The sequence below is a fragment of the Balaenoptera acutorostrata genome, chromosome 8, assembly GCF_949987535.1.
Source record: "Balaenoptera acutorostrata chromosome 8, mBalAcu1.1, whole genome shotgun sequence".
Lineage (NCBI taxonomy): Eukaryota > Metazoa > Chordata > Mammalia > Artiodactyla > Balaenopteridae > Balaenoptera > Balaenoptera acutorostrata.
Genome location: NC_080071.1, coordinates 3745765 through 3771098, shown reverse-complemented (window position 1 = coordinate 3771098; position 25334 = coordinate 3745765). Strand labels below are relative to the sequence as shown.

Here is a 25334-nt window from a genome sequence, read left to right as displayed (position 1 = left end):
AGCACAAGACCAAGTTAAACAAGGTAAGCAGCATGGCTCACATAGAAAAATGAGTATGAATTCAAATAAATTGCTTAAAAAGAGAACCAATCAATAATGTTCACTAGCAGATATCTACCACTCAGAAATAATAAGTATAGTCATGGTCGCCTAGGAAATTCACACGTAATTACTTTTACTAGCATTCTTTCATCACAATCAACCACATTTTTTTCTTAAATTTATTTTTTTAATTTTATTTTTTATTGAAGTATAGTTAATTTACAATGCTATGTTAGTTTCAGGTGTACAACAAAGTGATTCAGTTATATATATATTATTTTTCAGATTCTTTTCCCTTAAAAGTTACCACAAAATACTGAGTAAGCCGTACATCTTCAAGTGTTGTGTTTAGACAGAAAAAAGAGTTATAATTTATTTGTCCAATATTGAGCAGAGAGGTTATTTTGCCTACTAAAATCATACAATATCAATTAAATCAAACTGATGAGTAGCATTTTTATAATCAGCTTAAAAACTGTTTATTAAATAAAGCTAGCTTTTAAAGACACACTTACAGTTTTAAATCAAGTTATTGAAAAATGCCAACAACATACACCTTAATAATATTCAAATGAAAATATATGCTTTTGAGAAACATATTGATTGATATAATACTTGACTAAAAGCTACCCAGCAAATTTTACTCTAAAATTATTAGCAAGTATGCAGTCATTCAATAATTATAACATTTTGAAAATTTTACAAACATAATTATTGTCATATTATAGTGACTACTATAATTGAATTCTCAATTCAAATGCCAAGGATTCTAGTAACTTCCTTAATTATATTATTTTATTTAATTTGAAACACTCTATGTGGCATTTTTTAGATGTAAGCTAGCATGATTAAGTAAGAAAACTAACATCTGAGAACATAAATTATGTCAAAGTCACTTCTCTAAGACATTATCTATTATCACTGAAAATCATCAGTACTGTCTGCCCATATCAGAGAAATTTCTTTGAGTATATAACTGAAGATAACATATAGTTAAAGATTCATTTATCTAGATGTAAATTGTAACCACGTCACATAAATTCAATGCTCATTTAACAGGGACTAGTGATAAATCTTTATGATATCCATATAATTACTTATATAATAGAAAAGATTTCATTGTTGTTATGTATATTAAAATATACTGTTTTGAACTGATATATATAGATTACCTATAGGCATGTTTTGTTCAAAAGAATGAAAATGGAAAAAATGTGCATCAGGATTCCATATGGAGTTTCTTAACAAAGGCAAATGTACTCAGTGAAGTTTAAATAATGACCAAAATTGAGGATTTGTTTAATAGCAATACTAAAAGTAATAGTAATGCCAATGCTACTATTACTAATAAACCTACAATTATTGAGTACTTGCTATGTGGCGGGCATTGTGACAAGTGTTTTACCAGCATATGGCAGGCATTGCTATCACCATTTTGCAGAATGAGATCCAGTGAGGATGTCTAAGTTTTCCAAAGCCACACAATTAATAAATATGTAACCAGGTTTCTTTCTCAGGTCTACCTGATTAAAAACAAAAAAACAAAAACAAAAAAAACCCAAGTAATTTAACTTTGTACCAAATTTATTTAATTACTATTAAATATTCTTATGAAATATTTTAGAATCAACCATTTTCACTGAGACCATGATTTTTGGTATATAAGGGCCATGCAAGAACAATGAAGTTTAGAGAACTCTATGAGATTCCAAGGCGTTTCCATTTTTTCTTATGAGCATTATAATCTTCATTTGTGCTAACGGATATTACTAATATTTATCATTGACTATAGATGGTTAGTGATTGTAGTTATGTATTTACCATGTTTGACATCAGCTATTACTGGTTACCTAGTTAAATTTCAAGAGTTTATTATTAATTTATGTTGTATGAAAATTTGCTGCAACAGTTTATATGAGATAAGTTTCCATTTATCTATAAACAGAAGTAATATATAACTACATTAACCTCCATTTATTTTATGCATACATCTAGCAAGGCACTTTGTTAACGTGTAGTGTGGAACTTAATACGGCCCTGGGAGAGCCTTCAGTCTAGTGAAATCATGTGTGCTACTGAGGACAATGTTCATGAGAGGAATTTTCTCTCTCAGGGAGTCATGGGAGGAGTAGATGAACCTGTTGAACAGCCGGAGATATCCACACAGGGACGTAAAACAGGGAGTGAAAATGAAGGTCTGAAATTCAGGAAGGAGAATGAGCCCAGAGTCAAAAAATCAAGACCGAGACATTCATATAGAGAGATCATTACTGAAGCTATGAAATTGGATAATATCACCAGAAAGAGATAGAAAGAGAACATAAAGGCAATTATAAAAGAGCAGTCAGAGAAAAAGATAGGGAAATCAACAATGCTAGTGTCTTAGAAGCCAAGTGGAGATAAAATTTTCAAGTGTAGATATTAATAAATGTAAAATTATGGAGAAAATTTGAGGAGGAGGAGGATTGAGGAGAAATCAGTAGATTTAGGGATTAAGAGATTAGAGGTAAGCTTTGCAAGAGTACACAAATATACAGTAAAGACAACACCAACATTAACTTCTCCATTCCTAATCCTTTCTTACCAACAGGGAATCAGAGTTGATTTGTAGGAGCAGTACTTACATGTTGAGAGATCTGGCCTCTCTTCAGAGGGAACAAAGAGAAGCAACAAATTGACCCATTATTTTGTATATTAAAAAATAAAAACTACAAACCCAGTGAAGGATTGGAATGTGACTTTATGATCGAAGATTTTCCTTTGTCATATATTGGTAGAATTGGAAGCAGTAAGTGTAGCTTTCTTTCGGAAAAAGCTCGAGAATGTACCAAAATTTGAAGTTATACAAGTAGATAGATGTGGCAAATATTAGGTTTGTTTTTGTTTGTGTTGTGTGTGTGTGTTCTTTCTTTTAATGTGTAAGATTAAGCATATTTAGAAGATAAAGAAGACGGAAGGACCCATTCTTCAAAGTTTAAAAATGTTGGAGTTTGAGATGAAGTTTGTGGGGAATACTGTTCTATCCCAGCACTGCCACATAAACAAATTCAAATTTAATTGCATCTTAAATAAATAATGGAGATAAAGTGTGTAATTTAAGAAAATTTTCAGAATGGTTTTTCTAGAATGTTACAGTGCCTTTGTAGACAGGGTCACAGAGTAAGTCATACCTGTAAGTGTTGAATCTCAGTAGGAATAACAATAATATTCAGAGCTAAAATGTAACTGATTGCTTTCTATGTGCCTGGCACGGTTAGAAATGTTTCTCATTTATTCTATGTGATTCTACACAACAACCCCATGAAGCAGGTACTATTATTATCCCCATTTTTACACATGAGGAAATAAACAGAGAGCTGATATTTGCCCATGGTCCCACACCAGTAATGGGCACAGATAGTCTATGAATCCGGGCAGTCTGACAACCTACACTGTTAAAGTGTTAGCTAAGAATGCTATAGGAACTAGACTGATTAGAGCCAGCAAACTCCTCCTTCCCCTTCTTCGTCAGGTCAATTGACGCTCTTTCTGACTGAGCTACCTTTACAGGCTGTCAGCTCCCCCGCTCCCTGAATGCATCACTGCTATAAATCCATACCTTAGTCATTGTAACAGTGCTGTTTCCTTTTCACATGTCAAAATCAAATTCAGCTACCTAAAAAATCTTTATAAAATGAATCCAGTGCAACTTGTTAGGGTGCACCCAGAGAGATTCTTGAAAATATTAGCTGGAACCCATTATAGAATTCTGCAGCAGATGGTTCATTTCCCATCAGCAAACAAAAGATCTGCTGTATCACCACACTGTTTCAAGTCAGATAATATTCTCCTGAATATGAAGATTTATACTTATCAAAAATAAATCTTCTCTTCAAAGGAAGAGAAAGTGGAGCTTTTTGAAAATAATTCAGCTGGAATCTAAATGATGAGAGGCATATTCTAGCTGGGGGACAACCTGGTCACTCTGCCCTAGTTTCAAAACAGCTGTAGATGAGATGAAAGCATGGTGTCATTTCTCTGAGCGACTGGGACAGAGGAATTTTCAGGTGCCTTAGCAGGTTGGGTTTATTTCTTTCAAACTTCTATCATTTTACTTTTTTCACTCCTAGTTCTTTAAACAAAAAGAAAAACACCTAGAAATTAAGGTAGAAAAACTTAAATCTACAATGTATAAGTTGTACGTTGTATGGCACTTTTTCTGATTGTTCTAATGCGTTTTGATTTCCCCTTATACTTTCTGTACTGTTTGTTTCACATTTAGCTCATGATAATTTGTGTTCCTGATTGTATGTTCTATGTCTCTGTAAGTCGTTCACTGGTTCTTGTTGATGTAGATGAATTACTTCTTTTATTCAGTGCTTTCATTTTTCTTAGTGACTATGTTCTAACAATTATCTGTCCTCTTCATCTTCTACCATTATTCTCATTTGTTTCTATTTGTCTGTATGTAAGCAACAGCTAGAAAACTCACTACTTTTATAAGAAAAATATTTGGCTAAAAGTTTTAAAGCAGTTTTCTGGCAATAAAAAAACATGAGGTTATTTTATACACATTACAGCTTTTAATGTGTATAAATTTTACCTTGTTTCTTAACCTATTAATAGGCATCTATCTGCCACCAAACTAAAAACACGTATAAATAAGTTTTAAAGCGATAGTACCCACTGTAAAAATGTATGTAACTTTCTTCCTTGAGAAGCAGTAGCTTCTAGCATTTGTAAGTGTGTGGAGACCTTTCAAAGTAAAATAAATAAATAAATTGTGGAGCTCAATTTATTCATTTTCTTGGAAATGCAGGTGGATTTTATTTGGAGACGTTTTATTCACTTAAGAATGCTTTTCAAAAAATATATATGTATAGAATTGTCCTTCAAAGTAGAATGTAGAATCTATGGCAACAGAAAAAAAACTTTTATCACTTTTACACTTCAAGTTTTAAGCCTTACACTTATGCATTTTTCTGACCATTCTAATTATGTAGCATGTCTACAATGGTGAGAGAGGAGATGGTTGGATATTCCCTGATACTAGACAACTAAATGACGTTTTCTGAGTCCTAGTTAATTGAGATCAATAACTGAATTTCTTTGTTATTCCCTTTCATGTTATTAGTTTATATTTGTACAACCTCTAAGCTTTATTCTTCCCCCATTACAAATGGTAGCCATTCATTTTGCTATGTTTTCCTTCACTTCTCCTGCAGAGCTAATTCTAGACTCCATTTTCCACTCAGTTCTTGACAGTCCAGGCAGTTAGAGAGACTCATTCTTGATATAACAGTTAACTGTGTTATGTTCAAAATACCTTAAAGGATTGTTCACCTTTCATTGTAATGTTAGTTCCCACAGAACAAATAAAATATCCAAAGATGATCCGTCAGATTTGCTATTGTGCGCTATTAACATTAGATTTCTTAAATCATCTTTAGACTACAAGTGACAGTCCTTCACCATGAATAAAAATATAAAATGAAATAAAATAGGATTCAGTAAGTGCTTATATACTAAATGCAGTATGTGTATTTATATCAAATAAAATAACTAATATTCATAAATCTTATTACAGCTGACATGTCCACTTTAAACTTATTAAAATATTTATTTATAATAAGCCTAAGCTCATGTTTTATGTAGATACAGCAGTGATTGGTACCTGATGACTGAACACCAGGAAATATGATAGTCTCTATTTTATATTCTAATGGCCAACACAATCTGCATTACCACATTAATAGAACAAAAATAATTGAAAAGCAAAATGGACATGAAAACAGAAATACAAAGAATAACACAAGCACTTTAAAGCATAAAATGTATGTATGCATGTATAATTGTTCATAAAATGAGCTCTGATTATTTTACCTGATGTGAACCTGAGCGATCTTCTAACCCAGGCTTCGTTGGAACACGGGGAAGCTGAGACACAGAGAGGTCATGTTACTGTGTAAAGTCACAGATTAAGTAGTGGGCAGACTTTGCCCCGAATACTGACTTCTTGATCCTTACCTAGTGAAGATTCCATATAAGTAAACAATTTTGTCAACTAATTGCCTTTTCATTACCTTTTTTTCCCAATAGGGAGACCCACCTGCAGCTGTGCACTAGGGTTTACTGGACCAAACTGTGGTAAGACAGTCTGTGAGGATTTTTGTCAAAATGGAGGGACCTGCAGTGTTACTGCTGGGAACCAGCCTTACTGCGACTGCCAGCCTGAACACACTGGAGACAGATGTCAGTACTGTAAGTGAAAGCAACGTCCACAAGACAGTCTGACAGCAGGCTGTGAGCTGTACATTAAGTAATCTTATCACCTAGGTCTACACTCCCTCCATTACCTCAATTTCAGCCACGCCCTATTTTTCAGGTCCACCCCGTCACCCCAAATCTAACAATTCTTTACGTTGTTCCTCATCCATCTCTTATTTTAAAGATTCTGTTTTTTCCTTTCCCAGCTTAGATTCCATGGTCCATCATTGCAGTCATTCCCTTGTATACACCCTTAACAATCTTGCTCCCTCTCCCCTCTCTTGTACTTTTCTAGAAAACCATAACCATGGTTAAATCCAGTTCTTCATCTGTCCTGAACTGGCACCCCACCGCTGAATGCAACTGAAAAAAAAAAAAAAATAGACTGGTCTAACTTGAGGTTTTATCACTAATCTCATATGGGCACTTACTATGGTTTCCACTGTATTTCATTAATCCATTAACCCTCCTAGATGTCTGTGTCACATCTTCTCCTTTCCCCCCAAACCTCCAATACCTGTGCCCCAACTTTATTCTCAGCTTAGGAACTTGCTTCCTATTTCATTAATAAAAAATGAAGCTGTCTAAAGAAAACTGCCACAAGCTCCCACCACCAGATCCCTCAAATTACTTTGTCCTACACCACATCCTCTGTCTTCCTTCTTATGACTAGGGACCCATGCCATGTCTAATGCTACACTGTCTACTCCTACATTTTATCCCTCTTAGATACTCATGGACACATCTCATACAACTATCCCCTCTTTCTTCTGCCTTATCAGTGTTTTTCTTTTTACCTAGTCCTTTCTTTAGAAACTTTCCTTTGTGCTCACATCCCTTTCTAGCTACAACTTTATTTCCCTGCTCATTTGTTTTAACCTAAGGTATAGTTGCTCTACAATATTATATTAGTTTCAGGTGTACAGCATAGTGATTCAGTATTTTTATAGATTATATACCATTTAAAGTTATTACAAAATAATGGTTATAATTCCCTGTGCTGTACAAACTATCCTTGTCGCTTATCTATTTTATACATAGTAATTTGTATCTCTTAATCTGATACCCCTATCTTGGTCCTCCTCCCTTTCCTTTCCCCACTAGTTTGTTTTCTATATCCATGAGTCTGTTTCTGTTTTGCTATATACATTCATTTGTTTTATTCTTTAGATTCCACATATAAGTGATATCACACAGTATTTGTCTTTCTCTGTCTGACTTATTTCACAAAGCATAATATTCTCTAGGTCCATCTACATTGCTGCAAATGGAAGAATTTCATTCTTTTTTCATGGCTGAGTAATATTCCATTGTATATATACATTTTCTTTGTCTATTCTTCTGTTGATGGACACTTGGGTTGCTTCCATATCTTGGCTATTGTAAATAGTGCTGCTATGAACATTGGGGTGCATATATATTTTTCAGTTAGTGCTTTCATTTTGTCCAGATATATACCCAGGACCAGAATCATATGGCAGTTCTATTTTTAGTTTTTGGAGGAACCTCCATACTGTTTTCCATAGTGGCTGCATCAATTTACATTCCCACCAACAGTGTACAAGAGTTCCCTTTTCTCCACATCCTCGACAATATTTGTTGTTTGTAGACTTTTCGATGATAGCCATTCTGACAGGTGTGAGGTGAGAGCTCATTGTTTTGATTCACATTTCTCTAATAACTAGTGATGTTCAGAATCTTTTCACGTTAACCATCTGTATGTCTTTTTTCAGAAAAATGTCTTTTTGGGTCTTCTGTCCATTTTTTAATCAGGTCGTTTGTTTTTTTAATGTTGAGTTGTATGAGCTGTTTATATATGTTCAATATTAACCCCTTATCAGTCATATCATTTGCAAATATTTTCTCCCATCAGTAGGTTGTCTTTTCATTTTGTCAGTGGTTCCCTTTGCTGTGCAAAGCTTTTAAATTTAATTAGGTCCCATTTTCTTTTGCCTTAGGAGACAGATCCAAAAAATATTGCTACAATTTATGTCAAAGAGTATCCTGCCTATGTTCTCTTAAAGTCTTATGGTTTCAGGCCTTACATTTAGGTCTTTAAACCATTTTGAGTTTTTTTTTTACATATGGTGTGAGGCAGTGTTCTAATTTCATTGTTTTACATGTAGCTGTCCAGCTTTTTCAGCACCACTTGTTGAAGAGACTGTCTTTTCTCCATGTATATTCTTGCCTCCTTTGTAGTAGATTGACTGTAGGTGCATGGAGTTATTTGTGGGCCCTCTATTCTTTTCTATTGATCTATGTGTCTGTTTTTGTGCCAATACTACACTGTTTTGATTACTGTAGTTTGGAGTATAGTCTGAAGTCTGGGAAGGTTATACCACCAGCTTTGCTTATTTTTCCCCCCTCAGGATTGCTTTAGCAATTTGGGGTCTTTTCTGGGTCCATATAATAAATGTTAGAATTATTTGTTCTAGTTCTGTGAAAAACGTTATAGGTATTTTAATAGGGATTGCATTACATCTGTAAATAGCTTTGGGAAGTGTGGCCATTTTAACAATATTAATTCTTCCAATCCAAGATCATAGATATCTTTCCATTTCTTTGTATCATCTTCAACTTCTTTAAACAATGTTTTATAGTTTCCAAAGTATAGGTCTTTCACCTCCTTAGTTAATTTTTTTTTTAATTTTATTTATTTATGTATTTATGGCTGTGTTGGATCTTCGTTTCTGTGCGAGGGCTCTCTCTAGTTGTGGCAAGCGGGGGCCACTCTTCATCGCGGTGCGCGGGCCTCTCACTATCCCGGCCTCTCTCGTTGCAGAGCACAGGCTCCAGACGCGCAGGCTCAGTAGTTGTGGCTCACGGGCCTAGTTGCTCCGCGGCATGTGGGATCTTCCCAGACCAGGGCTCGAACCCGTGTCCTCTGCATTGGCAGGCAGATTCTCAACCACTGTGCCACCAGGGAAGCCCCCTCCTTAGTTAATTTTATTCTTAGGTATTTTATTCTTTTTGATGTGATTTTTAAAAGGATTTTTGTTTGTTTGTTTTCTCTTTCTGATATTTCATTATTAGTGTATGGGAAAGCAACAGATTTCTGTATATTAATCTTGTATCCTGCAATTTTACTAAATTTATTTATTAGTTCTAATAGTTTATGGGTGGAGGCTTTAGGGTTCTCTACATAGAGTATCATTGTCATCTGCAAATAGTGACAGTTTCACCTCTTCCCTTCCAATTTGGATACCTTTTATTTCTTTATCTTGTCTGATTGCTGTGGATAGGCCTTCCAATGCTATGTTAAATAGAAGTTGTGAAAGTGGGCATCCTTTTCTGTTCCTGAATTTAAAGGAAAGACTTTCAGCTTTTCACTGTTGAGTATGATGTTAGCTGTGGGCTTGCCATGCATGGCCTTTATTATATTGAGATATGTTCCCTCTTTCACCATTTTGATGAGAGTTTTTATCAAGAATGAAAGTTGAATTTTGTCAAATGCTTTTTCTGTGTCAATTGAAATGAACTTGTAATTTTTATGCTTCCTTTTGTTAATGTGGTGTATCAAATTGATATATTTGCAAATATTGAACCATCCATGTATCCCTGGAATAAATCCAATTTGATCATGCTATATGATCCTTCTTATATATTGTTGGACTTGGCTTGCTAATATTTTGTTGAGGATTTTTACATCTATATTCATCAAAGATATTGGCCTCTTATTTTCTTTCTTTCTTTCTTTTTTTTTTTTTTTTTTGGTAGTGTCTTTGTCTGATTTTGGTATCAGGATAATTGTAGCCTCATAGAATGAATGTGGAAGTGTTCTGTCCTCAATTTTTGGAATAGTGTGAGAAGTATATTTATTAGCTCTTCCTTATATGTTTAGTAGAGTTTTCCTATGAAGCCATCTGATCCTAGATTTTGTTTGCTGGGAGGTTTTTTTTTAATTATTATTAGAAATTCAATTTATTACTAGTGATCATTCTGTTCAAATTATCTGTTTCTTCTTGATTTAGTCTTGGGAGGTGATTTGTTTCTAGAAAATTGCCCATAAATCTAGATTGTCCCATTTGTTTGCATGTAACTGTTTGTCATTGCTATTGGTTGTTATTTCTCCTCTTTCATTTCTGATTTTATTTGTGTCCTCTCTTTTTTTCTTGGTGAGCCTGGCTAAAGGTTTATCAATTTTGTTTATCTTTATCAAAAAACCAGCTCATGGTTTCATTGAATATTTTCTAGTTTTTTGTCTCTATTTTATTTATTTACTCTCTGGTCTTTATTATTTCCTTCCTGATACCCTTATGGGCATTTCAGGGTATATGACTCTTTATTTTTCTCTTGCTGCCTTTAGAATTATCTCTTTATCTTCAACTTTTGCCATTTAATTATTTGTCTTGGTATAGGTCTCTGTTTCACTTCATCTTGTTTGGGACCCTCTGTGCTTCCTATATCTAGATATCTGTTTCCTTCTTCAGGTTTTGGAAGTTTTCAGCCATAATTTCCTCAGATATATTTTCAATCTCTTTCTCTCACTCTTCTCATTCTGGGATCCCTATAATGCAAATGTTGGTATGCTTAACATTATTACAGAGCTCTCTTAAACTGTTTTCACTTTTTTTAAAACTTGTTTTCCTTTTTGCTGCCCTGATTGGGTGATGTCCAATCTTCTATCTTCCAGATCACTTATGCATTCTTCTCTATAACTTACTCTGTTCATTCCTTCTACTGTGTTTTTATTTCAGTTATTGAATTCTTCATTTCTGATTGGGTCTTTTTTATAATTTCTTGTTCCTTGTTAAAATTTTCACTGTGTTTATCTATTATTTTCCCTATTCAGTTAACAGTCTTATTACCAATGCTTTGAATTATTTATCAGGTAACTTGTTTATTTCTGTTTCATTATTTTTTTTCATGGTTTTTCTCTTGCTCTTTCAGTTGAGAATATTTCCCTCCCTTTTCATTTTGCTTAACTTTCTCTGCCTCTGTGAATTATGTGAAACAATTACCTATTTCAGTCTTGAGGGTGTTCTTATATGGAAACATTTCTATACAGACTGTGTGTGCTCAGTGCCTTTGGTGGCAGAGCTGGATTTGTCCTGTATGCAAGTCATGTCTTTCCTTAGGGTGTGCTGGCAGCTGTCACCTTGGTAGGGGATGGGGCTGGAGATGGAGGGGCTTCAGCTGGAGCTGGGTGTAAGGCAAGACTTTCTCCCTGCTTGATGGACATAGTGGCCCTATCAGGTCTGGGGTCTGATCCCAAGTTGCTGAAGCAAAAGCCATGAGGGTCATCCCCAAGGTACCTCAGTTTCCTTTAAGTGTGTGTTTTCCCCTCTCCCCAGAGTAGGGTAGTGTCAAAGCAAGGGGGTCTCACATGGGCTCTCAGCCCATGTCTGTCTCAGACAGAGGTTCAAGCTGTCTCTGGTGCACTGCCTGTGCAGGCATCAGCAGTTATTTCCCTCACTGTGTTCAGATGCAGCTTCAAGACCAAGTCCCCTTTGTCCCTCAAAGCCAATCACTCCCCATGGCCTCTGTTGCCACTGCCCTGTTGTAGAATCACACTGCAGGGAAAGTGAGGCCTACATGGACTTTCTGCATATGTGGGGTGTGGGCTGTGGTAGAGCAGCCACTGTCAGAGATCTGGGTGGCTTCTGATGCACTGCTTGAGTAATTGCCAACGGTGGCCATGGCTGCCCCACCGGGGCTCCACCCTGGGACCTGTCACCTCCGTGTCCCATAGTTGAGTTTTTCTCCCCAGTTGTGGCAGCCCCAGATTGAATGCTGCACTGTGACATGCAGCAAGCAGGGCTGGAGCATTTGCTCAGCTTGGGCTGGGCATGCACAGAGGTGGTAAGAAAGCCAGCCAGGAGGTTTCAGTCTGCCCTTTCTGCTCTGCCTTCGGGGTAAGCCGATATGCGTGCTCTCCTCAAAAGCAGCGGTTCCTACAGCCTGTTTGTCCCAGTGGTCCTCCAACTTACTAAGGGGGCTTATCTCCCCTGTTTAGGACTCAAGCACTAAGCACCCAATCCATGGCTCTCACAGCTCACTCCTCTAACACACCCACCCCTTGATTTCCATACGACTCTGCACATTAGAATGCGCTCAACAGCTTTTATAAAATACAGTTTACCAAGTTACCTCCAAAGACTTTGATCCTGTTAGCCTGAAATAGGACATCTATAATATTTAAAGTTTTCCAGGTATTTCACATATATGACTAAGATTGAGACCCACTGCCTAGATGATTTCAACTATTTGCATGGCTTTTAATACCATCCAAATATGAATGATTCCAAATTTAAATTTCTAGCTGAACTAGCTGTTGCCTGAATCCCAGATGTTTATACCTAAATGTCTCTTTGACAGCTTGACTTGGCTCTAAATTAACCTGATTTTCTCATCCAAAAATTTGTCTACCATAGTTTTCCCTGTGTTTGTAAAGGGAATACTCATTGTTCAGGTCCAAAAATCTTGGAGTCACTTTTGACACCTCTCTTTCCTTTATATCCCACCTTTATTCTCACATTTACCTTTAAAACATACCCAGAATCTGAATGCTTCTCGTCACCTCTCTTCTCACTACCCTTATAGAAGCTACCAGTATCTCTTACCTGGATTATTACTAATTTATCTCCATGCTTCCTCTCTGCACCCTCTGTATTTATTCTCAAAACAGCAGCCACAGTTTTGTTTTATCCCCCCAAAAAACTGATTTTCAATCTCAGTCACATTTACTGAGATCTTTCTACATCTAGGCACTCTTGTAATTACTTCTTTTTTTTAAAATAAATTCTATTAATCCATTTAACCCTATGAATAAAGTAGCTATTATTTTTATTCTCATTTTACAGAGGAGGCTACTAGGGAGGCATAAATAGCATCCTGAAGATCGCTCACACAATTACTAATTGGGAGAGCCAAGATTTAAGCTCATACAATCCAACCCCAGGGTCCACACCTTTAAAAATTACTTAACATTGTGGTCCCCAGATTATTTGATATCTTTGAGGACCTCACAGAGAGTGGCCTAGGTCTCTGGTCATTGTAGAAAGTACATGGAACAACATAGAATCAAACTATATATACTGATTTATTTGAGAATCAAAAATAATATTAAATATTTTTTCTCTGATATTATAGCAGGAGACCACTTCTGCAGCAAAGAGATTCAGTTTTTTTTTTAATCTTTATTTGAGTATAATTGCTTTGCATTGTTGTGTTAGTTGCTGCTGTAAAACAAAGTGAATCAGCCATATGCATACACATGTCCCCATATCCCCTCCCTCTTGAGCCTCCCTCCCACCCTCCCTATCCCACCCCTCTAGGTGGTCACAAAGCACCGAGCTGATCTCCCTGTGCTATGTGGCTGCTTCCCACTAGCTATCTATTTTACATTTGGTGTTTCCTTTCCTATGTGTATATTCTCCTCATATTAGGTCAGCCTCTTTTCAACATATATAGATGCCACTACCCTAATCCAATGCCCTTTTCACATTGTTCGCCCAATTTATCTCAAGTGATATGCATCACAGACCAGCAGAGTTTATCTGGCAGATACAGTCCAGTTATATGTGTGTATCCTCCTCACATGTTGCTTGCATCCTCTCAACATAGCATAATAGTCCAGCACAACTCCCATCTACTAACTTGTAGGGTTTTTTTTTTCTTTTCAGCTCCACATTTCCCACCACACTGAATGATGTCCAAGCGAATCAGGGCAATGCCAGCCATGATCCTGCATAATGCAGACCCTACTTACTATCCAAACTATTTTTGCACACTCTCCTTTATTCTAGTAAAACCACACTGATCATCCTTCTCCAAAGGTCAACTTCCTTGGCATTGTGACTTTCTCATGCTATTCTCTCCCTTTGAAATGCACTTTCTTCATATTTCTCCTCACCCTCATCTCTCAGTGCCAAATCCTATCTGTCTGTCTCTGTCCAGCTCAAAAATAATTTCCTTTTTGAAGTTGTTCATAACCACCCTCAGTTTGAATTAATCTCTCTGTCTTCTAAGTTTTCAAGTCACTGCTTCGTTATTTCTTTTTAGCTCTATTCACTTTTACCTAGTATTATTAGTTGTCTATATTCCTTCTATTTGTCTGGGATGACCTCTTTGAGACCACACCCAACAGTGGCATTGGTCAAATAAACAAATGAACAAATACATAATCATAGATAAGTAAATGAAAGCAGTTTGGAGGCAAGTTTATAAAAGAATAATCAGTGTAATGCACAAAAGCTACATTTAATTAGGGTACAATCAAATGGTATTTTTGTGTGGAGCTGTGTCTCAGTTCCCAATTGGTCCGTCATCATGGTACACCAGCCTTTTTTTGTTTGTTTTTTTTTGTTGTTGTTTAAGGTGAAGCATCACCATATTTGATTTTTTTAAACTAAGTTAAAAAAAATACTATGTGGTCATCATTATAATGATTTGTATTCTTAAAAAGAATAAATTCAGTTGGCTTATATTTTAGTTAGCAACTTAAAAGAATCACAGTCTGAGGTAGCCTGATGCATTATAAAAGGCTGCATTATAATTTTATTATCACTATTAGCAATCATAGCACCTTTTACAACAAAGCACTTATTAAAATTAACCAATTAATCCTTAGGCAGAGGTTAAATAACTTGCTCAAGGCCCCAGAGAAGTAATAGTATAGTCAGAATTGGACCCCAGGAGTTGTTGATCAAAATATCAACAAATGTTGATGCTATTCTTTGGCAGCAAAATAAGTCTGTGGACAGTATCATTAAAATGATAAATCCAACAGCTGACAAAAGCATAATAAATTTAGGCTCTGTTAGATGCGAGTCGGCAAGGTTCAATGGACCTGGTGTTCTGTCAAAATTGTATCTTGCATATACAAAGTCTTCTCTATAAATGAAGAAATGACAGAATGGTTCATTACAGTGCCTAATTAAAGGTCCATTAGTGGGAAGTAAAATATCAGTTTTTAGTTGTGCTGAGTAAAAACATTTCACAACACTAATGGCAATATAAAATCTGAGGTCTGAAAAGCAAATTAATTTTAACACCAGTGCCCAGGGAGGAGAGACAGCAATAAATAATGGCAAAAGTAAAATTAAGTATTCTTTTAGTCAAACAAATATAACTCCATTTCATGCAGTTCTGGAGCAAGGATTCCTAGTATACATCAACAAAATTATAAGTATGGCATTTTTCATTTAAATCTGGGTGTTCAGTATGAGGTCAACAATATTGGAGGTTATTTTTAATTAAACAGTAATGATATTAGGGCAAAAGAGCCAATGAGGACCAATTCAATCTGTGTCTAAGAGCCAGGTATTCAAATCAAATGGCAATCTGTTTGTCATCTCATTGATGTTTTCAAAGTCCTCTAGTGACCTGCTTGAGGAACCATTATAATGTCAATTTGAACTCAGTTTATTAGAAATATACCTGTATGGCTTGCTCCCACTGATTCCAATAAGTACAGACATTAAGTAGTATCTCAAGTTTATAAAATTTGGAGTATCTGACACTTATCCAAACATGTCATCTATTGTAACTGGTATTAGAGCCATAGTCTATCAAGTAACTTATAAAAGTTATGAACTATAGTTTTGAACCTAACATATGTGAAGACACAATGGGATTATTTTTACCATTTTCCTTCCAGAGCAATTTTATTCCATTAGTCAGTTGGTCAGTGAACATATTTTGGAGTTTACAATGAGCCTGTCCCTATGTTAGGCATGGAGGAAACAGTGGCATCAGAGGTATTTCCTGCCCTCAAAGGGCTTACAGTCTAATGTATGATTCTGAAAAGGAAACAAATAATAATTTTAATGACCAGTTTAATGAAACACAAAGACCAGCTCCCAAGGAAGAACACAGAATTCAGCCAACAGAAAAGATTTCTTGAAGGAATTATCACCTAAGCTGAGACCAGAAGAAAGAAAAGCTAACCAGGTAAAGAGACAATGCATTAAGTGGAACAGCATTTGCAAAGGCCCAGGTAGGGTAGGCCTTTTGAAATTTAGTTTTTCTTTTTCTATTTGATTTTCTTAGGGGAGGGCTGGCAAGAGAAATAACACTTACTGAACATACATAATGTGTTGGTCACAGAGATATGTGCTGTTATACATTATTTTATCTGATATATGAATATATGATATTATGGCAAATGCTCATACAACCCTATGAGGTTAGTATTATTAGTCCAACTTTATGAATGCCGAAAAATGTGATGAAGTCATTCTCCCTAATCTGCAACATGGGAACCACAATTTACAGCCTTGCAGGTCTGACTCCACAAGGCTTCTGGTGTATTTTCCTGTCATTTAATAGCCTTCCCATTCTATTGCATCTTTTTAGACTCACTATGAGAACACTCAAAGCTCAGGTGGCACAGTGGCTCAACCTGGTCTTTTCAAGTTTCTACTCCATTGAAGAGAGGTTTTAATAATTATTTTAATCTTGACTTGATTCAGACTATGGCAGACCCAAGAAGAAGAGACCAAAAGACTAATAATGACCAGGAAAATAGAATAGAATCTTTTCAGTTAGTATGAAGGCCAATTAGAACTGACCTTTGAACTCTAAGAAAGGACCATGACTTAAAAGTGAAATTATCAATTAGGAGTAGCAATTTCCTAGATATTCAAGTATTCAAGATTCTTAGAACATTCACACCTAGAGTATTAAAGTATTTTGGAGCCCTGTCCCCCGATTCTTTTTCTCTTGGTGAGAAGATAAGCATTGCCTTCATTCAGGCCTTCATCATCTCTTGCCTGGATTATTACAACACATTCCCTTATGTACCTTTTCTTGAACCTTGGAAACCTGTTCATTGTGTCCAAAATGTGCCCCTTTTAATTGATCATACCTCTTTTTCTTCACACATGGTATCCTGAATATCTGCCAAGCCTAGTTCCCCAACTTTGTCTTCTTAACTTCCCTTTGCTGTAGGACGTTCAGCACTTCTCTTTGGCACTTTCACTCTGTATTAATGTCATCATTCATATTCTTGACTCTCTACCCCTCAGAATACGAAACAGGCCATGGTGTTTTGCATATCTTACAAATCTTGGGAGTTAAATCACTGCCTGGTCTTAGTAGATAATGTTAAGTATGTGAGTGAATGTAAACCAAGTAGCAGGATTCTGTTTCCAGCCTGCTAGGCTCAGTTTTTTTCTGTTCTCTGACAAGATCCCACTGAAAAGGCAGGGCCAAAGTTCTGGGCCACCTTTACTTACTAGCTCATTAAGAGCTACACTCCATGAGAAACTTTGTGCCTGTGTTTTAAGTTTGAAAAATATAGTGAAAAAATACAATTACGTTTGAATTAACATGTGTGAAGGAAAATAAATACATTTCTTTTCTCATGTGAGCAGGACAGAGAATACTGAGCTGAGGGTAAGATAATGTAATAACATCAATTTTTTTTTAACTCTACATATTTTAGAAGAAATTGTCAGTTATAAAAATATTGTTGGAGACAATTTTGATCCCTTAGGAAAACTAGAATTACTAAAAACAGATTTTTACTGTAATGTTGTGCCTTCATTTAAAGGAAATGTAAAAATAATAAGAGGGACAATATTCAGGAAAAATGTGGTAATATAAAAAATAATTTATTGGAAACTGAACTAAATCTAAGAAGATTTATGTCATATGTCAGTCAAAGTACATATTCTGATTATTAAAATTAATTTATTCAACTGATATATATTGAACATTTCTGGGTCTCATTTATTGTTCTAGGCATTAGAGATACATTGGTATAAAAGCTCTTTTGAAGATACTTGCCTACTTAATTTTTGGTGAATAAAAAACCAAATTATATGTCTTTTCAGATTAAAAGCTGTGACTTAAGAGTTATATAGTCAAAAAATGATTAGTTGGAGATCAGAAATGGGTGTTATGCCATACTATTTAGAACCAAACTTATTTTATACAATTATATTTCAAATTCTAACAACATGTTTATAAAGTTAACTATGAATAAACTTTTATTTCTATGTCATGTAACTTACACCTTTAGTGTAATTATGTTTCAGTAATTAACTTTTAGTAATTACAGTTAATAATTTTGGTAAGTATAACTAAAAAAATTTAAGAATGCTTAATTACTTTTGCTGGCATTAAAGCAGCAACTTTCTTCTATGCCAACTTCATTTGATTTTGAGACAATTCTAATCTCACAATACTCTTGAAACAGTGCATCACCTGTTACCTTGCCAAGTTTAGATGACTTCTTTTTCTAGTTTCATGCCACATTAGCCCTACCAAAAGGTATTTGCTCTTCTTTTTCCAACTTAAGGAAGAGTGAATATACAAAGTAATATGAAGGACTACAAAAAACAGCCTTAAAACTGCCTAACTGAAGGTTGAAAATAACCTGCTACACAAATAATGGTTAGTAACTGTTTAAAGAGGCATTTGTTTTGAAATAAACTGAACATGCCCAGTGGGAGCCCTCAAAAAAAAAAAAAAGCAAAGTTTTGCATGAATAGAAACCACCTATTATTGTGATTCTGTTGTACTTGGTGTTAAGTAAACTGAATGGATTCATAATTATCTACATACAGAGTTGGGTATGAGAAGACCATATAGTACATAAATCATGCACAGACACGCAGATTGAAAAAAATTTTTTACTTGGGGCTTACATCAAACCAAGCAAACTGTTTCTAGTTAAATGCATCTGCTAACATCATTTTTAAAATAATTATATCAAATGTAAATTTAAGAGTAGTTTTAAAACGTCATGCTTTATATTAGATTTGGAATATCAGCTGACATGTTTTGAAAGAATGTCATGAGTCAGGAATCTTTAAATACTTTAAATATAAGACAATTAAATAAGATTCCTATCTTATAGTTAATATGATAACCTTCATGTTTAAGTATTAAAGATTTCATCACTATAAACTGGTGTTATTATTCTGTTTCAATCAAAGCATAGAACCTCTTTTGGTAATTGGTAATTAATATTCTGCAAGAAAAAATTTGTACTTATATTGATTATTGATAAAAATGGCAAATATCAGTATGGCAAACATCACCGGTTCTCATGGTACGAAAAAAAATATTCTCCAAATTTTAAGCTTAGAGCTTCTGAGTCCTGGAATGCAATAAAACAAAGAAAGGAGGGAAGGTTTATAATTTATCCTATGAATATGTAACTCATCAAATAAAGAAGAGCATAACTTTGCTTAAATCAAAACAGTACATTCATAATTTTATTTATTCAGTTTCATTCTCATGAATGCAAAAATATAATTATCATAAAGTTTGATTTTAATAAATGGATATATACTAAGATCCATTGTTTTCTAACAAATGAAGTAACACTAAAAAGAGCAAAGTAAAATAGAAAGGGAATCCCAGAGATAGCCAATAATTTCTCACAATATAGATGATTAATTATATGAAAATGAAATATTATTAGAAAAGCCCACTTATTGGGTATCGCACTAAAGATTTAGATACATCATAAGTATAGGATACTCTGAAAAATAGAAAGTTGCTTGTTCAGAATAGCATTAGAAAATCAATCCAAAGTTCAAGTAGCTAAATCTGAATTTTTAGATCTGCATTACCATTTGAAGATCCATGACTAAAACTGTGGTAATAATAACCTAATTTTCAGTTTGATAAAATAATTTGTACTTTATTAGTTTTAAGAACTCAGAAGAAAATCTATATTGTAATGAACTGAGGGCAAGCTTTCCTTGCAAGTGAATGATATAATCAACACAGTGCTGGAAACAAACAAATTGGTGTGGATATGACCACATAATAAATGGCACTGTGTTTAACTGACTACTTGAAAACTCAGGTCACTTTCATGCATCATTCTAGGTCATGAATAACTGGAATTAAGCTAGAATTTTTCAACTCCAGATATCAATGCTCCTTAATTTGAAGGGTAGTATAGGCTTCTGATCCTTTTAAGAATCTCTTGTCAAATAAAACAAATACATAAAACAGTTTGCATATAATTTCAGTGGCTTTCTGGAACTTCATTGATTATGCACTCTAAGTTCACTGGCATCTGTCAAGATGGAATCCAGATTTGAGGATGAATATTGGGGTTTAGAGGTGATAATATGGAATTAAAACATTCTTTCAGAATCATTTAAAATTATACAAAGTAGACAATTGTGGACTAACAAATAGTATTCTACAACTATGGATTTTCAAATTATTTTCATTATCAAAGGGGAAACTCAGTTACATGATTTATAAAAACAATAATTATAATAATTTAACCATCTGCTTCTGAGAGTTGTGAATTTCAAGTTAAGTAATCTTTAAAAAAGTTTCTTTTAAGATTTACAATTAAATGCAAATATTTATATTTTAATTTTAATAGATATTTTGAGTACCTATCATTTATAATATATAATTAATGTGTATTCTAATATATATTTTAGGTAATATATATTCAGGTAATATATAATTTGGATAATACAAAATTAATTTATTAATGTCTTAGCATTCATGTTTATGGACCAAGATTTTTTTAAACATAAATTCTGTAATGATCCATGAATTTAGAATGAAATTCTATATAGAGTTACATAAAGGAAATAGATCAAATAGATCAATTTCTATTATTGAAGAAAATAGTCTCTTGAATAGGTATACATTTTTTTCTCTAATTTTAACTTTTTTTAAGTTTTATTTGTTTGAATTTTATTTTTTTTATACAGCAGGTTCTTATTAGTTATCTATTTTAAACTTATTAGTGTATACATGTCAATCCAAATCTCCCAATTCATCACACCACCACCCCCACCACCCTGCGGCTTTCCCCTCTTGGTGTCCATACATTTGTTCTCTACATCTGTGTCTCTACCTCTGCCTTGCAAACCAGTTCATCTGTACGATTTTTCTAGATTCCACATATATGTGTTAATATACGATATTTGTTTTTTTCTTTCTGACTTACTTCACTCTGTATAACAGCCTCTAAGTCCATCCACGTCTCTACAAATGACCCAATTTCGTTTCCTTTTATGGCTGAGTAATATTCCATTGTATATATGGACCACATCTTTTTTGTCCATTCGTCTATCAGTGGGCATTTAGGTTGCTTCCATGACCTGGCTATTGTAAATACTGCTGTGATGAACATTGGGAACCATGAGTCTTTTTGAATCATGGTTTTCTCTGGGTATATGCCAAGTAGTGGGTATTGCTGGGTCATATGATAATTCTATTTTTAGTTTTTTAAGGAACCTCCATACTGTTTTCCATAGTGGCTGTATCAATTTACATTCCCACCAACAGTGCAAGAGGGTTCCCTTTTCTCCACACCCTCTCCAGCATTCGTTGTTTATAGATCTTCTGATGATGCCCATTCTAACCAGTGTGAGGTGATACCTCATTGTAGTTTTGATTTGCATTTCTCTAATAATTAGTGATGTTGAGCAGCTTTTCATGTGCCCCTTGGCCATCTGAATATCTTCTTGAAGAGATGTCTATTTAGGTCTTCAGACCATTTTTTCATTGGGCTGTTTGTTTTTTTAATATTGAGCTGCATGAGCTGTTTATATATTTTGGAGATTAATCCTTTGTCCGTTGATTCGTTTGCAAATATTTTCTCCTATCCTGAGGGTTGTCTTTTCCTCTTGTGTACATTTTCCTTTCCTGTGCAAAAGCTTTTAAGTTTCATTAGGTCTCATTTGTTTATTTTTGTATTTATTTCCATTTCTCTAGGAGGTGGGTCAAAAAAGATCTTGCTGTGATGTATGTCAAAGAGTGTTCTTCCTATGTTTTCCTCGAAGAGTTTTATAGTGTCTGGTCTTACATTTAGGTCTTTAATCCATTTTGAGTTTATTTTTCTGTATGGTGTTAGGGAGTGTTCTAATTTCATTCTTTTACATGTAGCTGTCCAATTTTCCCAGCACCACTTATTGAAGAAGCTGTCTCTTCTCCATTGTATACCTTGCCTCCTTTGTCATAGATTAGTTGATCATAAGTGCATGGGTTTACCTCTGGGCTTTCTATCCTGTTCCATTGATCTGTATTTCTGTTTTTGTGCCAGTACCATATTGTCTTGATTAGTGTAGCTGTGTAGTATAGTCTGAAGTCAGTGATTCTGATTCCTCCAGCCCCATTTCTTTCCCTCAAGATTGCTTTGGCTCTTTGGGGTCTTCTGTGTCTCCATACAAATTTTAAGATTTTTTGTTCTAATTCTGTAAAAAATGCCATTGGTAATTTGATAGGGATTGCCTTGAATCTGTAGATTGCTTTGGGTAGTATAATCATTTTCACAGTATTGATTCTTCCAATCCAAGAACATGGTATATCTCTCCATCTGTTTGTGTCACCTTTGAGTTTTTTCATCAGTGTCTTATAGTTTTCTGAGTACAGCTCTTTTACCTCCTTAGGTTGGTTTATTCCTAGGTATTTTGTTCTTTCTGTTGCAGTGGTGAATGGGATTGTTTCCTAAATTTCTCTTTCTGATTTTTCCTTGTTAGTGTATAGGAATGCAAGAGATTTCTGTGCATTAATTTTGTATCCTGCAACTTTACCAAATTCATTGATTAGCTCTAGTAGTTTTCTGGTGGCATCTTTAGGATTCTCTATGTATAGTATCATGTCATCTGCAAAACAGTGACAGTTCTAATTCTACTTTCCAATTTCTATTCCTTTTATTTCTTTTTCTTCTCTGACTGCCATGGCTAGGACTTCCAAAACTATGTTGAATAATAGTGGCAGTGGACATCCTTGTCTTGTTCCTGATCTTAGAGGAAATGCTTTCAGTTTTTCACCATTGAGAATGAAGCTTGCTGTGGGTTTGTCATATGTGGCCTTTATTATGTTGAGGTAGGTTCCCTCTATGCCCACTTTCTGGAGAGTTTTTATCATAAATGGGTGTTGAATTTTGTCAAAAGTTTTTTCTGCATCTATTGAGATGATCATATGGTTTTTATTCTTCAATTTGTTAATATGGTGTATCACATTGATTGATTTGCGTATGCTGAAGAATCCTTGCATCCCTGGGATAAATCCCACTTGACGATGGTGTATGATCCTTTTAATGTGTTATTGGATTCTGTCTGCTAGTATTTTGTTGAGGATTTTTGTATCTATACTCATCAGTGATATTGGTCTGTAATTTTCTTTTTTTGTAGTATCTTTGTCTGGTTTTGATATCAGGGTGATGGTGGCCTCACAGAATGAGTTTGGGAGTGTTCCTTCTCTACAATTTTTTGGAAGAGTTTGAGAAAGATGGGTGTTAGCTCTTCTCTAACTATTTGATAGAATTCACCTGTGAAGCCATCTGGTCCTGGACTTCTGTTTGTTGGAAAATTTTTAATCACAGTTTCAATTTCAGTGCTTGTGATTGGTCTGTTCACATTTTCTGTTTCTTCCTGGTTCAGTCTTGGAAGGTTATACCTTTCTAAGAATCTGTCCATTTCTTCCAGGTTGTCCATGTTATTGGTGTAGAGTTGCTTGTAATAGTCTCTTAGGATGCTTTGTATTTCTGCAGTGTCTGTTGTAACTTCTCCTTTTTCATTTCTAATTTCGTTGATTTGAGTCTTCTCCCTGTTTTTCTTGATGAGTCTGGCTAAAGGTTTATCAATTTTGTTCATCTTCTCAAAGAAACAGCTTTCAGTTTTATTGATCTTTGCTACTGTTTTCTTTGTTTCTAGTTCATTTATTTCTGCTCTGATCTTTATGATTTCTTTCCTTCTACTAACTTTGGGTTTTGTTTGTTCTTCTTTTTCTAGTTCCTTTAGGTGTAAGGTTAGATTGTTTATTTGAGATTTTTCTTATTTCTTTAGGTAGGATTGTATTGCTATAAACTTCCCTCTTAGAACGGCTTTTGCTACATCCCATAGATTTTGGATTGTTTTGTTTTTGTTGTCATTTGTCTCTATGTTTTTTTTGATTTCCTCCTTGATTTCTTCAGTGATCTCTTGGTTATTTAGTAACATATGGTTTAGTCTCCATGTGTTTGTGTTTTTTACGTTTTATTCCCTGTAATTCATTTGTAATCTCATAGCGTTGTGGTCAGAAAAGATGCTTGCTATGATTTCAATTTTCTTAAATTTACTGAAGCTTGATTTGTGACCCAAGATGTGATCTATCCTGGAGAATGTTCTGTGTGCACTTGAGAAGAAAGTGTAATCTGCTGTTTTTGCATGGAATGTCCTATAAATATCAACTAAATCTATCTGGTCTATTGTGTCATTTAAAGTTTGCATTTCCTTATTAATATTCTGTCTTGATGATCTGTCCATTGGTGTCAGTGTGGTGTTAAAGTCCCCCACCATTATTGTGTTACTGTCGATTTCCTCTTTTATAGCTGTTTGCAGTTGCCTTATGTATTGAGGTGCTCCTATGTTGGGTGCATATATATTTATAATTGTAATATCTTCTTGTTTTGATCCCTGGATCATTATGCAGTGTCCTTCCTTGTCTCTTGTTACATTCTTTATTTTAAAGTCTATTTTATCTGAAAGGAGTATTGCTACTCCAGCTTTCTTTTCATTTCCATTTGCATGGAATATCTTTTTCCATCCCCTCACTTTCATTGTGTGTGTGTCCCTAGGTCTGAAGTGGGTCTCTTGTAGACAGCATATATATGGGTCTTGTTTTTGTGTCCATTCAGCGAGCCTGTGTCTTTTGGTTGGAGCATTTAATCCATTCAAATTTAAGGTGATTATCAATATGTATGTTCCTATGACCATTTTCTTAAGTGTTGTGTGTTTGTTTTGTAGGTCCTTTTCTTCTCTTGTGTTTCAAACTTGGAGAATTTCCTTTAGCATTTGTTGTAGAGCTGGTTTGGTGGTGCTGAATTCTCTTAGCTTTTGCTTGTCTGTAAAGCTTTTGATTTCTTCGCCAAATCTGAATGAGATCCTTGCCAGACAGAGTAATCTTGGTTGTAGGTTTTTCCCTTTCATCACTTTAAATATATTGTGCCACTCCCTTCTGGCTTGTAGAGTTTCTGCTGAGAAATCAGCTGTTAACCTTTTGGGAGTTCCCTTGTATGTTATTTGTCGTTTTTCCCTTGTTGCTTTTAATAATTTTTGTTTGTTTTTAATTTTTGTCAAATTTGGTTACTATGTGTCTCGGCATGTTCTTCCTTGGGTTTATCC

At 34.8% G+C, this 25334-nt stretch overlaps 1 protein-coding gene across 1 annotated transcript in view; it reads left to right on the top strand.

Moving 5' to 3' along the window:
• The window catches only part of LRP1B (LDL receptor related protein 1B), a gene marked incomplete at its 5' end in the record, with an annotated part of 1526008 nt that overhangs the window by 1447944 nt on the left and 52730 nt on the right, over positions 1-25334 (top strand). Inside the window, 1 exon segment of the mRNA XM_057550915.1 lies at positions 6121-6282. Within this exon segment, the coding sequence (XP_057406898.1) occupies positions 6121-6282 (162 nt within the window).